At 37.4% G+C, this 17,008-nt stretch overlaps 1 protein-coding gene across 14 annotated transcripts in view; it reads left to right on the top strand.

Annotated features, from left to right (window-relative positions):
- The window catches only part of PBRM1 (polybromo 1), a 135,850-nt gene that overhangs the window by 16,376 nt on the left and 102,466 nt on the right, over nucleotides 1-17,008 (top strand). For all 14 annotated transcript variants that reach the window (XM_054595639.1, XM_054595637.1, XM_054595638.1 and 11 more), the window contains 3 exons: nucleotides 2,973-3,120; nucleotides 10,236-10,379; nucleotides 12,713-12,829. In XM_054595639.1, the coding sequence (XP_054451614.1) occupies nucleotides 2,973-3,120; nucleotides 10,236-10,379; nucleotides 12,713-12,829 (409 nt within the window). The remainder of the gene's footprint in view (nucleotides 1-2,972; nucleotides 3,121-10,235; nucleotides 10,380-12,712; nucleotides 12,830-17,008) is intronic.

Below are 17,008 nucleotides of genomic sequence, written 5' to 3'. Positions count from 1 at the left end.
ACCTATAACCCAGGCATGTGCCCTGACTCGGAATAGCACTTGGCTGGCGACGTTTTGCTTTGTGGGACGATGCCCAACCAACTGAGCCACACTGGTCTGCGTTAGAAGATTCATTCTTTTCATAGATCTTTGCAACCTTAGCATTCAATTTTTTTTTCTTAATTTAAGTTAATTTTCACCTTTTCACGTAACAGAAGCACTTTACAGCTTTTCTTTGGCATATCCGAATTGCCAGCATCACTACTCTTTGACTTTGGGGCTATTAAGTAAAGTAAAGGTTACCTATACACAGACACTGTAATACTGCTGCAGTCTGTCTGATGATTACAGTCTTGGGTACTAAGTGGCTAATGGGAAGGTCGTGTACAGTGTGGATCCTCTCGATGAAGGCATGATTTGTGTGCTGGGAAAGATGGAACAGGGTGGCATGAATAGAATGCAACTTAAAGCTTATTTCTGGAATTTTCCATTTAATATTGTAAGACCGTGGTTTACCATGGTTAACTGAAACGATGGAAATCAAAACTGGAAATAAAGAAGGACTACTGTACATGGCCTCATTGGGTTCTCACTTGTCTACAAATAATCACTCAAGCCTGAGAGGCTGCGGAAGTAAATGGTATTTAAAAACCAAGGCTTAGCAGGGAGCGGTGAACATTGGCCCACCAGGCCCAGGTGGAGAGAGCTGTTTTGGATATCAAGTCCCTTGGCACCTTTGTTGGGTACTCACAGAGACCTTTATGTTCTTATATGTTCTCTGAATAACAGATTGAGTACTCCCTTTATCCCCTCATACTTAATTTTATAGTTTACTCAAATTGTAAGTAGTTAAGGATTTAAAAAAACTTAAGTTTATTCTTCTTCTTCAGTAGACATGAGCACACCTAGCACTTTGGTCTTGGTTTTTAAATACTATTTATCATTAAAATAAACCATAGTTCTTTGGGGAAATTTCTGATTTCAAGGGCAAGTACAAGATGAGCTTCTGAGATCTTATGGTGCCAGAAAATAAGCAAGTGCCGCATGGTTGATGGGAACATGTGAAAAGGACATAGAAATGAAAGCCATTTTGAAAGGACTCCTGCTAGCCAAACATGGAGCAGTTTGAACTTCAAAATTATTATAGTAGCCCTAGCTGGTGTGACTCAGTGGATGGAGCGCTGACCTGTGAACCAAAGGGTTGCCAGTTCCGTTCCCAGTGTAGGGCACTTGTCTGGGTTGCAGAATAGTTCTCCAGTAGGGGGTGTGCAAGATGCAACCACACATTGATGTTTCTCTCCCCCCCCCCCTTTCTCCCCCTTCCCTTCTCTAAAAATAAATAAAATCTTAAAAATAAAATAAATGCAATCACTTTAAAAAATTATAGTAATTTTTAATCCACTGAATAAAACAGGAATCCATATTACTATAAATAAATGAATAAATTGATGAAGAATGGGCTTTTACATAGTCTGGAGGTATCTATCCATAAAGCTCAAGGAGGAAAAGAGTAACTTAGTTGAGAAACTGGCAGACACCACAATATTCATGTGATCAAAAGCAACTTCAACTGAGTAATGGGACAAGTTGAGAGCATACGCCAGCTGAGATGATACAGTGAAACAAATACACCATCATTTTTGTCATAATCCTGCCAAAGAAGCATTAACTTATCAGGAAAACAGACAAACCCAAATTGAGGGATATTCTGCAAAATAACTGGCTGGTTATCTTCAAAAATATCAACACCAGGAAAGCCAAGGAAAGACTGAGGAATTGTTTCAGAATGAAGGAAACTAAAGAAATATAACTAAGTGCAACATGTGACTCGAGGTGATCCTTTTGCCATAAAGGACAATTTTGGAACAGTTGGAAACATATGGGGGGGGGGGTCTGAGGATTAGATTGTGGTACTATATCAAAGTTAATTTCCTGATATTGATAGTTGAACTCTGATCCTTGTTTGTAGGGAATATACATTAAACTACTCAGAAGTGATAGGACATGTCACTCTCAAATGGTTCAGAAAAAAGCATTCTTCATACTAGTCTGCAACTTTTATGTCAGAATAAAAAGTTTTTAAAAATTAAGTATACATGCATGACATGTCAGCCAAGGTCCCAAGAGATATTAAAGCTTTCATGAACATGACATTCTTTGTAAGTAATCTTATCTCTTTCACACCTGGAATGGAGTTAAGTACCTACCCCCAAGGGAGAATTGAGAAAAATAGTTACTAGATCATTTTTTAGAAGGTCTACTTGTGTCTTGGAACTTTGTTTGAAAAAAGTCAGAAAGGACAAAAAATAAACATCCATGAACCTGAAACCCAACTTAAATTATCACGGTAACTACTGTTGAAGTTTTCTGTGTGTCCCCTGCTATTTTTCCCTTCCAGTATGTGATCACGCTCCTGGATTTTGTGTTTATCATTCCCAAAGTGTTTTAGTTTTTTTAATTGTTTGGTCGTGTTTAGATATGTCTGATGTCCTTTTATCTGTGGTCAGCTGCTTGTGCCAAGGGCCTCAGGTTTCTCCTTTATAACTTTAGTAATTGATACTAGGCACTTGATAGTACTTGGCTGAAAAAGTTCTGTGGTCACTAACTAAAGATAGGCAATTGATTTCATAAACTGGTAAAGAGCTTTGAAATACCTGTTTAAGCCACTATTGAACACCATAAAGTATAAATAATTTTCATTTCCAGAAGATACTGTTGACACAGTTTTAGTGTTGGTACCCCAAATCTTAAATATTTAACATATCAAAGACTACCACGTATGTTAATTTAGGTTTTTATGTCACTGATAGATATTTTGAAAAGAGTCTGTATATGCATATTACTTTTCTTATTTCCTTTTAGTTCTGCTGATGGCACTAAGTCTAGTGTGTTATATTACTTGAAATATTGACATCACCACACATAATTTGAAATACAGCTTTTTATAGGATTTGCATTAATACCTTTTCTTAAAAAATATTAAATTATAACAGAAATCAACCAGACTATTATGAAGTGGTTGCTCAGCCCATTGACTTGATGAAAATCCAACAGAAACTGAAAATGGAAGAGTATGATGATGTTAATCTACTGACTGCTGACTTCCAGCTGCTTTTTAACAATGCAAAGGCATATTATAAGGTAAGAAGGCATCAAATTTGAAAGGTGTCCAATTTGATAATTGGCTTTTTTAAAAAATATTTTATATATATTTTATTGATTATGCTATTAAAGTTGTCCCATTTTTTTCCTCCCCTTTATTCCCCTCTGCCCTGCCAACCTGCCCCACCAGCATTCCCCACCCCTTAGTTCATGTACATAGGTCATACATATAAGCTTCTGGTTTCTCTGTTTTCTATGCTGTTCTTAACTTCCCCCTGTCTATTTTGTACCTGCGAATTATACTTCTTATTCCCTGTACCTTTTTCCCCAATTTTCTCCACCTCCTTCCCCTCTGATCTCCATTTCTGTGATTCTGTTCATGTTCTAGTTGTTTACTTAGTTTTTGGTTTTTTTTAGGTTCCGTTGTTGATAGTTGTGAGTTTGTTGTCATTTTGCTGTTCATAGTTTTTGATATTCTTTTTCTTAGATAAATCCCTTTAACATTTCATACAATAAGGTCTTGGTGATGATGAACTCCTTTAACTTTACCATGCCTGGGAAGCACTTTATCTGCTTTTCCATTCTAAATGATAGTGTTGCTGGGTAGAGTAGTCTTGGATGTAGGTCCTTGTCCTTCATGACTTTGAATACTTCTTTTTAGCCCCTTCTTGCCTGCGAGGTTTCTTTTGAGAAATCAACTGATAGTCGTATGGGAACTCCTTTGCTGGTAACTGTCTCCTTTTCTCTTGCTGCTTTGAAGATTCTCTCCTTATCTTTAATGTTGGGTAGTGTAATTATGATGTGCCTTGGTGTGTGCTCCCTTGGGTCCAACTTCTTTGGGACTCTCTGAGCTTCCTGGATCTCCTGGAAGTCTCTTTCCTTGACCAGATTGGGGAAGTTCTCCTTCATTATTTTTTCAAATAAGTTTTCAATTTTTTGCTCTTCCTCTTCTTCTGACACCCCTATGATTCGAATGTTGGGACATTTGAAGTTGTCCCAGAGATTCCTAAGCCTCTCTTCATTTTTTTGAATTCTTGTTTCTTCATTCTGTTCTATCTGCTCCAAGTAGTTGATTTGAGTCCTGGTTTCCTTCCCTTCACTGTTGGTTCCCTGTATATTTTTCTTAATTTCACTTTGTACAGCCTTCACTTCTCTCTTTACTTTGCGACTGTACTCAGTCATTTCTGTGAGCATCCTGATTACCAGCATTTTGAACTCTGCATCTGATAGGTTGGCTGTCTCCTCATTGCTTAGTTCTTTTTGTGGAGTTTTGATCTGCTCTTTCATTTGGGCTGTATTCCTTTGTCGTGGTGCACCTGTTACGTTGCAAGGGGCTGGAGCCTTAGGTATTCCCCAGGGGCGGGTGGGGGACGACACCTACTTCCCTGGGCTGTGGTGCTATATGCGGGGGAGGGGTCAGAGAGGTAACAGTGCCGCTTGCTTGGCTCTCACCTGCTTTCACGAGAGTGGCAGTTTCTCCCGTCAGCACAACCCCTACAAGTTTTTATAGCCAGAGGTTCTGAGGCTTTTTTTCCCCCCACACTGGAACCCTGAGTTGTGCGGTGTATCTCATGCTCCAGTTGTTTCTCATGGTTTATCTGAATGCAAATGTGGGATTGCCCGGTCAGCCAGCTGCTGCCTTGCCTCATGTCCTCTCCTCCCCCCACTGCCCATCGCTGCCCCTCTTACAAGTCTGGATGAATGGTGGTTCTTTAACTCTTTGGTTGTTGGATTTCCATACAATTAGATTTTCTGGCAGTTCTGGTTGTTTTTTGTTTTTAAATTGGTTGTTTCCTTTTGGTTGTGTGAGGAAGCCAAGTATATCTACCAGGGCCTCCATCTTGGGCGGAGCTCTGGTATCACTTTATTTTTAATTTATTCTGTCTTATTCCCTCAGTAATTTGAAAGTGGTAAGATCTGTGGATAAACTTTTAGTTCTTATCTAAGAGGGTTTAATAATCTGTTACTAAATTATCAAAGTCAAATTTAATCAGCATCTTAAACCTTCTGACTAAATACAATGAATGAGAGTAATTCAACTCTGATCTCTCTATTTTTGCTACTGATGTTTTATATTTTAGTTCTTTGTGGCACATTTTTAATCCCATAAAATAGTATTGTTCCATATAGTCAGTATTTAGTTTTACTCACAAATTTACTACTTTCCTTATTCTTCGTTCTTTTATTGCTCTTGAGAAGTCATCTCTAAATATAATTGTGGTTCCTTTAAAGGTTTTCAGTCTCATTTAATATCCAGTCAGCGTACGTGCTGCGGTTGCAGGATTGGTCCCCGGACAGGGAGCATTCAGGAGATTGATGGTTCTCTCTCACATCAATGTCTCTCTTCCTGTCTTTCTCCCTTCCTTTCTCTCTCTCTAAAAATAAATAAATATGCCTGGCTTGTGTTGCTTAGTGGATTGAGCGTTGGCCTATGAACTTAAAGGTCACGGGTTTGATTCCTGGTCAGGGCACATACCTGGGTTGTGGGCCAGGTCCCCAGCTGGGGGCATAACAGGCAACTAGTCGATGTTCCTCCCACACATCAGTGTTTCTGTCTCTTCCTCCTTCTCCCGTCCTTAAAAATAAATAAATAAAACCTTTAAGAAAATACATACATACATACATACATACATACATACATAAATAAATAACAGTCTTTACGGGTTATCTGTCTTTCATTTATGCCTATCTTTAGTATTTTTTGTCTTTGGTATTCTGTAGCATTACTGTGATTCATTTAGATATGAATATCTTTTTATATAAATTAGAATTGGTGTTTTTCACCAGTTCTGCTAAGTTTTCAACCATTATGTCTGCTTATTGCCTTTGCCACGTTCTCTTTCTTCTACTTAAAGAACTCAGATTGAAAATTATGTTACAGCTCTCTTAGGTCTCCATTTCCCTTAACCTTTCATAGTCTCTTTTTTATGTTTGTATTGCTTTTTAGTTCTTCCAATTTTCTTTCAAATCTTTTAAACCAATCTATTGACTTTATACATTTTAATATTCTATTTTTCATATTTTGGTAGTAGGTTTTTTAGGGTTTCCTGTGCTTTGCTTATATCTTTAATCCCATAGTTTCTTAAAACGTATTCAACATATTTTTTTATTCCATGGGAGATAATTCCAATATCTGAAGTATTTCCAAGTATGACTTGCTGTCATTTCTGCTAGCTTTCTGTTGTGATTCTTTTATTCTTATGTTTCATGAATTTTTACCATGAGCTATAATTTCTTGGAACTTTATCTCTAGAGATTCTTTGAGGCTCAGATTACGGTGGGTTTACCCAGAGAAGAGATTTGTTGCTTATTCCAGGCGCCGGGCCTATCTTTTTAGGGCTAGCTCATGCTGAAGAGTTCTCAGATTTACGTCATGACAGCTCTTCTTTTCCTACAGTGCCGTGACTGAGATAGGTGTGGATTGAGCAGAGTGCAGGTTAGGGTGTATAGTCTTTCTTATTCCTTGGCAGTGCAGAAAATGAATTGTTTTGAACTTACACTTATAATGTAGCCATGGACTTTGGAGTCCAACTTCTGGTGAAATTTTGCCTTTTATCTCCTGTCCTTGCATCCTTGAAGGGCCTTGCAAAGCTCAAGTTTGTCTTGCCTTACAAATGCCATCAAGGTTAACATTGGTTTCAGTTTTCTGCTTGCTCATCTGCGTTCCCACTTTCACTCTATCTTGCTTTTATGAACGTTGCTTACTCTTTATTGGCAGCATATGGGTGTATTTTTAAAGTTTTATTGGTTTCTTTGTTTTTCTAAAATGGCATCGATCATTGTTTTTACTTGAAAGTTTCAATTAGAGTTCATCACCACTATACTTTAGGAAAAGAAATCTTCAGATAAGATATTAAATAATATTTTAAAATATATTTTATTGATTATGTTATTAAAATTGTCCCAGTTTTTACCCCTTTGACCCCCCCATACCCTGTACCACCCATTCCATCTGTCAGTCACCCCTCTTAGTTCACGTCCATGGGCCATACATATAGTTCTTTGGCTTCTCCATTTCCTATGCTTTTTAACATTGCCCTGCCTGTTTTGTATCAATCATTTCGTCCTTTTTAATCCCTGCACCTTTTCCCACTTCTTCCCTATTCCACGTCCCAACTGCTAACCCTCCAAATGATCTCCATATCTATGATTCTGTTTTTGTTCTGCTTGTTTGCTTAGTTTGTTTTTTAGATTCACTTGTTGATAGTTGTGCATTTGTTGCCATTTTAATGTTCATAGTTTTGAGCTTTTTCTCATATAGTTCCCTGTAACATTTCATATAACAGTGGCTTGGTGATGATGAACTCCATTAGCTTTACCTTGTTTGGGAAGCACTTTATCTGCCCTTCATTTCTAAATGATAGCTTTGCTGGATAAAGTAATCTAGGCTGTAGGTCCTTGCTTTACATCACTTAGAACATTTCTTGCCCAGTCCCTTCTAGCCTACAAAGTTTCTTTTGAGAAATCAGCTGACAGTCTTATGGGAACTCCTTTGTAGGTAGTTCCTTAGCTTTCCTCTTGCTGTTGTTAAAATTCTTTATCTTTAATCTTTGGCATTTTAATTATGATGTGTCTTGGTGTGGTCCTCTTTGTGTCCATCTTGTTTGGCACTCTGCTTCTTGGACTTGCATATCTATTTCCTTCACCAAATTAGGGAAGTTTTTTTCATTATTGTTTCAAATAAGTTTTTCATTTCTTGCTCTTTGTCTTTTTCCTCTGACACCCTTATGATTTGAGTGTTGGTACATTTGAAGTTATCCCAGAGCCTCCATAGCCTGTCCTTGGTTTTTTGGATTCTTTTTCCTTCTTGCTGTTCCGATTTAATGGTTTTTCTTTTCCTTCTGTTCCAAATCTTTAATTTGATTCTTGGCTTCATCTATTCCACTTTTGATTACCTGTAAATTTTTCTTTATTTCACTTAGTGTAACCTTCATTTCTGCTGTTGTTTTTTATGCTGTATAAGTTCTCAGTGAGTTCTTTGAGCATCATAATCAGTGTTTTGAACTCTGCATCTGATAGATTGCTTTTCTCATTTTTGTTTAGTTCTTTTTCTGGAGTTTTGATCTGTTCTTTCATTTGAGTCGTATTTCTTTGTCTCCTCATTTTGGGAGCCTCCCTGTGTTTGTTTTCTATGTATTAGGTAGAGCTGCTTTATAGAGCTTCTTTGATTCCCTCTATCAGTAGTGTGGCCTATGGTAGAAAAGCAACACCAATAAGTTGGATGGGGCACAGCCTTAGGTAATCCTCAGGGTGAGGCAACCTGTGTGAGCAAGTTTGATGGAGTCCCCGATATGGTGTCCATGCTCTGTGGCTCCGTGTGGGGGAAGGCTCAGAAAGGCTCAGATAGTGCTGCTTCCTGGTCTCTAGAGTTTTGTCCAGGAGGAAGCTGTCCCCTGGCTTTTGCCCTGATGCCAGATACTTCAGTTTCTCCTTGTTTGCCACTGGTGCCCTTCCAGCTGCTGCCCTGATGCTGGAGCCCAGAGGAAGAGTCTGTGTATGTCCTAAGTCTGTTGTGAGCCCTATAAGAGGAGATGCCTTAGAATCCTGCAGTTTCTTCCACCGCGCCAACCCCCACTGTGTTTTACAGCCAGAAGTTATGGAGACTTACCTCCTGGCACTGGAATCCTGGGCTGAGTGGTCTGCTGTGGGGCTGGGATCCCTTGTTCCTGAGGTGTCCCTCCTGATTTTTAGCCACCACACGTGGGTGTGGGACTGCCTGTTTGCCTCTCTGTGTCTCCGCCCCTCCTACCTGTATGGGTGAATGTAACTAATTCCTCAGTTGTCAGACTTCCATCCAGCTCAGTTTTCTGGTGATTCTGGGTGATAGTTGTTTTGTATTTTAGTTGGAATTTTTGCTATGGTTTTAGCTGTGCCTCCATCTTGACCAGCGTCCTTAAATACTTGTAAAAATCTTAGATATGTTATCAGAACAATAATTAGCTTCTATCCTTTTGACTTGTATCCTTTATATTGGGCCTTATCTTTTATTTTAAGTATAGTTGGTATACAATATTATATTAGTTTCAGGTGTACAGTATAGTGATATCTCCGTACCTTACAATGTGAACACTCCACTAATTCTATTAATTGTCTATCACTGTACAAACTTGCTATAGTACTACTGACTGTATTCCCCTTTACCTTTTTTACCCGTTCCCCAATATTTCCATCCTCCCATCTGGTCACCATCCCATGGGCCTGTGTTTCTATGAATCTTTTTTTTTTGTTGTTATTGTTCATTTGGTTTTTTTACATTCCACATATAAATGAAACCATACAGCATTTTCCTTTGATTTATTTTGCTTAGCATAATACCCTCTAGGGCCATGTTACAAATGTCAGAATGTTCTTTTTTTACTGCTGTGTAATACTCCATTTGTATATATGCATACACACACTTCTAGGTTGCTTCCATATCTTGACTATTCTAAATAATGCTGAAATGAACATAGGGATGCATATGTCTTTTTGAATTAGTGTTTTTGTTTTCCATGAGTAAATACTCAGAAGTAGAATTGCTGGGTCTTATGTTAGATCAATTTTTTTGGTTTTTTTTTTTAGGAATCTCCATACTGTTAACCATAGTGGCTGCACCAGATCTTATTCTTTAAATTATCTTTCTTAGTAATAATTAGTCTTAATTTAGCAAATCATTTTTCTCCTGCATAAGTCTTTCTGTAATAAGATAAAGCATAGATAAATTAATATGATTTCAGAATACCTTTAAAACATACACTTAGTTCTTGTGTTGTTTGTTTTTTTTTAACCCTCACCCGAGGACATTTTTTCTTTTCCATTGCTTTTTTAGAGAGAGAAAGGGAAAGAGATAAACATCGATCTGAGAAAGAAACACCAATTGGCTGCTCCCTACACACACCCGGATCGGGGATCGTACGTGCTTAAACTGGGGAACAAACTTGCAGCCCTTCAGTTATGGGACAGCACTCCAGCCAACTGAGCCACACTGGTCAGGGCTGCACTTAATTCTTGAGAAGAGAAATTGAGGCCCCTGTATCTTTTAATTATAGGGAGTTTAAAATGTGTAATAGACTTTTTGAAGTTGTCTTAGAATACCAGTCTCTGCTGGAACAGGATTTGATTTACAATAAAATAATAAAGTGGTTATTTTTTCTCTTCTCTTTGATAATGTACAGCCAGATTCTCCTGAATATAAAGCTGCTTGCAAACTCTGGGATTTGTATCTTCGAACAAGAAATGAGTTTGTTCAGAAAGGAGAAGCAGATGATGAAGATGATGATGAAGATGGGCAAGACAATCAAGGCACAGTAACTGAAGGAGTAAGTATGCAGTTGGAATGAGTGATAGAGGCCTGTTGGGATGTGGACAAGGCCCCTGAGATTTCCTCTGAGCTGTTGTAGGTTTTCTACATAATTGTGTTGGTAACTAACTGGTAGGGAAAAGGGGCATAGTATAGCCAGAGAGCCTCACTGCAATTAAAGAGATCCTAGGATATCCTGGACAGTGTGCTCCATGCATAGTTGTTTTTATGAATTGCTCTTATCTAATGCATATATCCTGCTCAGGTTTTGAGGTTTTTTTTCATTGTTGCTTCCTTTCACTTTTGCTCTCATTGGCTCTTTTTCATTATACTAATATCACTTAATGTCAGCGGGGAGAGAACTTTCTTGACCATCCTATCTAAATTGTGTGCTCCACACTCCTCCTTTTCCATCATCACATCACTCTGTTCTGTGGGCTTCAGTCTTTACCACTATATTACTTGGTGAAATAACTTGTTTATTAGATTACATGTTTACTTTCTGTCTTCCTCTGTGTAGAATTATAGTCCACAAAAGATATCACCTTATTAATCTATTCCTGGCATCTAGACTGTGCCTGACTTGTAGGTACTGATAAATTCTTGCTGAATGAACACACATGCTTGGAAAGAGGAAAAAGAATGATAAAAGAAATTACATCTCTCTTCTGAAGCTGAATAGTAAGATACCCAAAGCAGAGCATTTGCTTTTCTTTCCTGAAAACTCAACACAGAAATGGTGGGTGAATTTCTCAGAACATAACTTCTTGGAGTCTTAAAATCAAGTTCCCAGGGAACTTGTCAATTTCTTTCTAGAAATTAAATGATTGGAATCAGGTAAAAGGCAGTTAACCAGGTATTCCTTGAAATTTTACTTTCTAATATTAATGTAGTAGTAGCAACTTATCCCATGCTTTCTTGTACAGAACATTCATTACCTATTGGGGGCTCAGCCTCATTATAGGCTTCCAAAGTGCTACTGAAAAATGAAAATTGCCTGCATTCTGGAATTGCCTGTGTTTCTTTCAGTAGGAAATTGGAAGGATCTTGCACATACATATTTATACTTCTCGAGATTCTTACTGCCCTAAGGTTCTTAAGAAGGAAGAACAAATTTTCAAACTTCTCATTTTTAAATTAAGAATGATGTCCTTGGAGTTTTCCCAACTGTGGGAATAGATTGTATGAATTCATTTATACGTTCTATTCCCTTTGTCAACTGCAACACAAAGTCACTGGTACAACTGGGAGGAGAGGAATCTTGGTTAGAGAATATACCTCTTCTCTTTTTGAAGCTAACTCTGTCGTACTATATATTATTTTAGCCAGGAAGTAAATGACTGAAACAGGAATATTTTAGTCTGCCTTCCATTGGTGTTATGTTGGTTCTCTATGCTTATCTGATTGGGGACTCTCAACTAATCACATGTCTTATATGTTAAATTTTTATTATGTGTCTTTTTTTTGCCAGGCAATGTTGTGGACCCAAGAGATTTGTTAAAGCTCTCTCTCTGGAGTTAATGTTGTACCTTAGTATTGAGACTATACTAAATGAAAAGACCTGTTGAGTTAGGACAAAAATAGTCATGCTTTTATGATTTAAATGAGAAATAACCATTAATCTTTATTTTATATGCACAAAACATGGTTTGGACTTGAAGTAACATTTAATGTAAACCTTGACTGAGACATCCCATTGCTCACTGTAGAAACTGGCCAGGTTCTCTTTGGGATATATACTTTCCCATGTTGAACAGTGACTAAGGTAGGAATAAGTGAGCCATCTGGAGAGCAAATCAATTGACTTGATCTGCATTCAGTTTTGTCAAAATCAGAATTCTGTTGTTAGATCTGGCAGAGCACCCTATAGTGAAAAGTATGTTGTTCCCAGTTTATATATGCAGTTATTCTACCAGAACATGAAGACTTTAGTAGATATGAACAACAGATGTAGAAATGTCTGGGTAGCATGGGGCATATTTTCCTGTGTCAGTTACACAGGCCCTAAAAAGGTATGCATTTCTAACCAGTTATACATATACTGTTGCAATGTTTACTGTGGATTGGAGTTTAGTAAAAGGACCTGGTCCAAAGGATTTAGTTACTGAAATATAGAAGAAGCCTCATTGGTTTCACATATGCTATTCTGAGAGTACAGTCACCATATTCAGCATCAGAACATCTCTGTGGTATTTTTAAAACTTGTACTTAAAATAAGTACTGTTTAAAAGTTGCTCTTTTGAGTTGGCTTTCAAACTTCAGAAACTATTTAATATCAGCATTTATTTTTAATTTCTCTCATAGAGTATTCATTACTCCCCTCTCTTCTTGCTCCCAATCCCCTCCTCCCAGTCTTCTCCAAGTTACTTGAAGGAGATCCTGGAGCAGCTTCTTGAAGCCATAGTTGTAGCCACAAATCCGTCAGGACATCTCATTAGCGAACTATTTCAGAAACTGCCTTCTAAAGTGGTAAGTGATACAATTAAAGACAGATGAATTAAAGTGTGCTGGTGGTTGGTTTTTTTTTTTTAAGTACTTCAAAAATTTTACTCTTACTAAATACGGTACAGTTAATGGAAGACATTGGAAGTAGCCAAGAGATCCTCCTTGCGGTCTCAGCAGCACACACATAAGATATGTTTCATCATTTTACTTGGCCAGAAGATTGTGGGTTTTGAAGAGTTTTTGTTTTTTGATTGATAATTCTTTTTGCTTTTTTTTATTGTTAGAAAATATACATAACATGATGATTATTTAACCATTTTAAGTGTACAGTTCAGTGGTATTAGGTACCTTCATATGATTGTGCAACCATTACCACCATCTGTCTTCAGAACTTTTCACCTTCCTAAACCATAACTCTGTACCCATTAAAATATAACTTTATTGTGCATTGTATGTACAGTTTGTTTATACCACATTGTGTTTATCTGTTCATCTGTTGATGGACTTATGGGTTGTTTCTAAGATGGGTAATTCTAAATGATAAAATAAACAGCTAAACTAAACCTTTTATTTTTAAAAGACAAGAAACATTGTCTTTGCTCAGGAGACAGAATGAGAAGAAGATATATGAGGTCTTCCTCTCTTAGTTCTCCTTAATCATCTAGTGATGAAGAGAAACAGACCTAATAGGTACATTTCTACCCCAAAGAGGAAGAGGTTTTCTAGACAGGTAAAACCCTCTAAAAGTGTTAGGGTCCCTCTGACTTCACACCTTAACATATGAGCCTGTGGAATGACAAAAATTTCCACTTTTAAAAGTACCCCACTGAAAGTGCGTATTTCCATTGTGATCATTTACTTTTGTATCTACCTCCTTCCCTAGACCCTGAATTTCTTAAGGATAAGCACAAAGCCATATTTTCTTTTGTGTCCCTATCATGTAGTTGGAACCCAGCATACCATAGATGTACAAAAAGTGCTTGTTGACTGAAAAATGGCATGCAGTTTTCCCCACTAGTCATCAACAAGACTAGAACAGCTGAAGGAGACAGCCACAAACAGTAGATTCCTGGAAGTCTTGAACAGACTGCCTAAGGTTAGACAGGGTCAACATCTGACATCATCAGAGGCAAATCCAGAAAGAAAAAACAGCAGTCTCCTACCATAGAAGTTCACACCACAAAGTCAGGAAATCAAGACAGATCAATTTAAGAAGCAGAAGCAAAAAAGGGTCTCACAAATAATGGGAAGACAGAGACACCCCCCAGTCAAAGGGAAAGGAGACATCCCAACGAAGAGAACTAAATGAAGTAGAGGCAAATAAACTATTAGACACTGAGTTCCAAACAGCGGTTCTAAGGAAACTCAGTGAGCTCAGAGAGAATTACCAAAAACTACAGGGAAACTACGAGGAACTTACTGCAAACTATATCAGCATGAAAAAGGACATAGAAACTATCAATAAGAGACAAGTGGAAATGAAGAATACAATTTCTCAGTTGAAGAACACAGTAGAAGGAATCAAAAGCAGGCTAGATAAAGCTGAGGACCGAATCAGCAACCTGGAGGATAAGGTAGGAAAAAAGCTCCCAGAAAGAGCAGGAAAATGAAAAAAGACTCAATAAGAATGAAGAGGCATTGAGGGAAATGCAGGACAATGTGAAACATAATAATATCCGTATAATAGGGATACCAGAAGGAGAAGAGGAGGAGCAAGGGATAGAGAACCTATTTGAAAAAGTCATGATGGAAAACTTCCCTAAGTTGAGAAGAGAAAAACTTGTCACACAAGTCCAGAAAGCACAGAGGAACCCAGTGAGGCCCACTCCAAGACATGTCATAATTAAAATGGCAAATATTAAAGACAAAGAGAAAAAAGAAAAAGACTAGTTATAAAGGTATGTGTTGAGTAGTTATAGGACAGTTATTACATTAGATATAAAGCATATATAACCAATAACCATGACTGTCCTAAGTGTGGATCTGATTAGAAAACTGTAATGCTTATATTGGACATAAGTTTAAAATTTCAAGAAAAGAGGAAAAGTAAGACGATTCTTCAGAAAAAAATTAAAACATAGAATTACCATATAAGCCAGAAATTGTATTTTGGGTATATACCTAAAAGGAGTGAAAGCAGAGTTTCAAAGAGGTATTTGAACACCTATGTTCATAGCAGTATTATTCATTATAGCTAAAACATGGAAGAAGCCCAAGTATCCCTCAACAGATGAATGGATAAATTAAATGTGGTATGTACACACTATGGAGTATTATTTGGCCTTTAAAAGTTTTAAATGAAATTCTGGTATGTGCTAAAATAAGAAAGAACCCTAAAATGCATTTTGGTAAGTGAATAGGCCACACACAAAAGGACAAATATTGTACGATTCTTCATAGAAGAGTTATTTAGGGTAGTCAAATTCATAGAGATAGAAAGTAGAACCGCAATTTCCAGAGTCTGGCAGGAGGGGTAAAGTGGTGAGTTATTATTTAATGGGTATGGATGTTCAGTTTGGGAAGATGAAAAGTTCTAGAGGTGGATGATGGTGATGAGTGCACCATAACTGAACTGTATACTTAAAATTATTAGATAGTAAATCTTAGGTATATTTTACTAAAATAAAAAAATTGTGAGAAACAAGTACAATCTTTACTCAAGGTTTATTATTACTTTGCAGGAGGTAATCAGTATTAGTCAAACCACCAAGGGTGATTTGGAGCAATAAAAATACTATCATGCTGCCCAAAGAGTCTGTTTAATTTTTTCCATAAAAGAAAACATTTTTCATTTTCACCAATAACTTTATTGATTTGGATATTTTGAGTATGTTAGCTGTCTCCTGCGTGGTATAACACTGATCTCAATTAATGTCTCAATTTGATCACTATCAACTTTAATGGTCTACCTGGTGGTGGAGGATCATCCAGTGAGAAACCTCCAGCATGAAACTTCGCAAACCACTTTTGACATATTCAGTCAATCACAGCATTTTCTCCATATATTACACAAATCTTTTTTGTGTGTTTGTTACGTTTTTACCTTTCTTGAAATAGTAATATGCTGAAAATGTTACTTTCTTTCACCTTCAATATTAAAGTGGCTACACAGAAATTCACCAATTTTGATAAGTTTTTAAAAAATGCACGTTGATAAGACACTATCAAAAACAAATGAACTTTTTGACCCACCCAATTATACCTAGTTCCCCCATTCTGGGAAAGCTTTCTGGGACATCATGCAGCAGCTATTGGTTGGGGAAAGCAGGTACCCAGTGGTCCCTGAGGGTGTAATGATTCAAAAGATGACAAGGAGGGGAGGACAGTTTTTGCCTTTCCTTTATAAATCCCTCCCAAGTGGGACTGGCTAAATGGGAGTGGTGGGTTGGGACTCTGTGGACCAGTAGCCTAGATTACATTGTGTGTAGCTTGGGTGGCTGTGCCATAATATGTCTTCTACACTATTTCAGAAGTAGAATTTGAAGAGAGTGGACAGGAAAGGGGTTTCATCCAAGCAAACAAAGGAGTAGTAAGGTTAAGAAAATAGAGAGTAAGCTGAGGGATCATATAAGGTGAAACATCACTGAGATCATCCCTTCAGCCTAGTTAATTGAGTGAAAGCTGTGTCCTTCTGCTTTTCCTCATCGCTGTTTGGGTTCCATGATTTAAACAGCTATGAAGAGCCTGGAGGGTACAATCTGACTGCCTCTGACACCTCTTCCACCTGAGAGATCTCCCAACTTTTTTGGCCAATTTTAATTATTTCATCAAAGGAACATAACCTGTAGGAGAAGCTCAGGGCAGTGCATGCACTCTAGCCTTTGTGAAACCCTTCAAGGACGTTCCTCTAATGTGTGTAACTTTAAATATTGTGATAAGCAAATACTTTATAAGAAAACAGAACTTTGTTTCTTAAACATAGTTTCATTTAAAATGTGTAAGCATTAAGTTAAACATGAAACTTAACAAATATTGCAACATAACTTCTTATAGATCCCTGAGAATTTTATGTGAAATAAGCTATAATTATATTAGTTAGATTGCAAAATTAAGAGAACCTATAATAAACCCTTCAAAAAACATTCCTCTACTTCATTTCTAGGTGTATCTATCTATCTATCTATCTATCTATCTATCTATCTATATGGACTCATGGTATCAGTATGGACTCATCTATCTATATCTTAGGACCTTTAATTTGTG

Source organism: Pteronotus mesoamericanus, unplaced genomic scaffold, assembly GCF_021234165.1.
Source record: "Pteronotus mesoamericanus isolate MK-2021 breed Mesoamerican mustached bat unplaced genomic scaffold, CSHL_Meso_final scaffold_54, whole genome shotgun sequence".
Classification (NCBI taxonomy): domain Eukaryota; kingdom Metazoa; phylum Chordata; class Mammalia; order Chiroptera; family Mormoopidae; genus Pteronotus; species Pteronotus mesoamericanus.
Note: the sequence above shows the minus strand (reverse complement) of the source record. Positions and strands in the feature narration are given on the sequence as shown.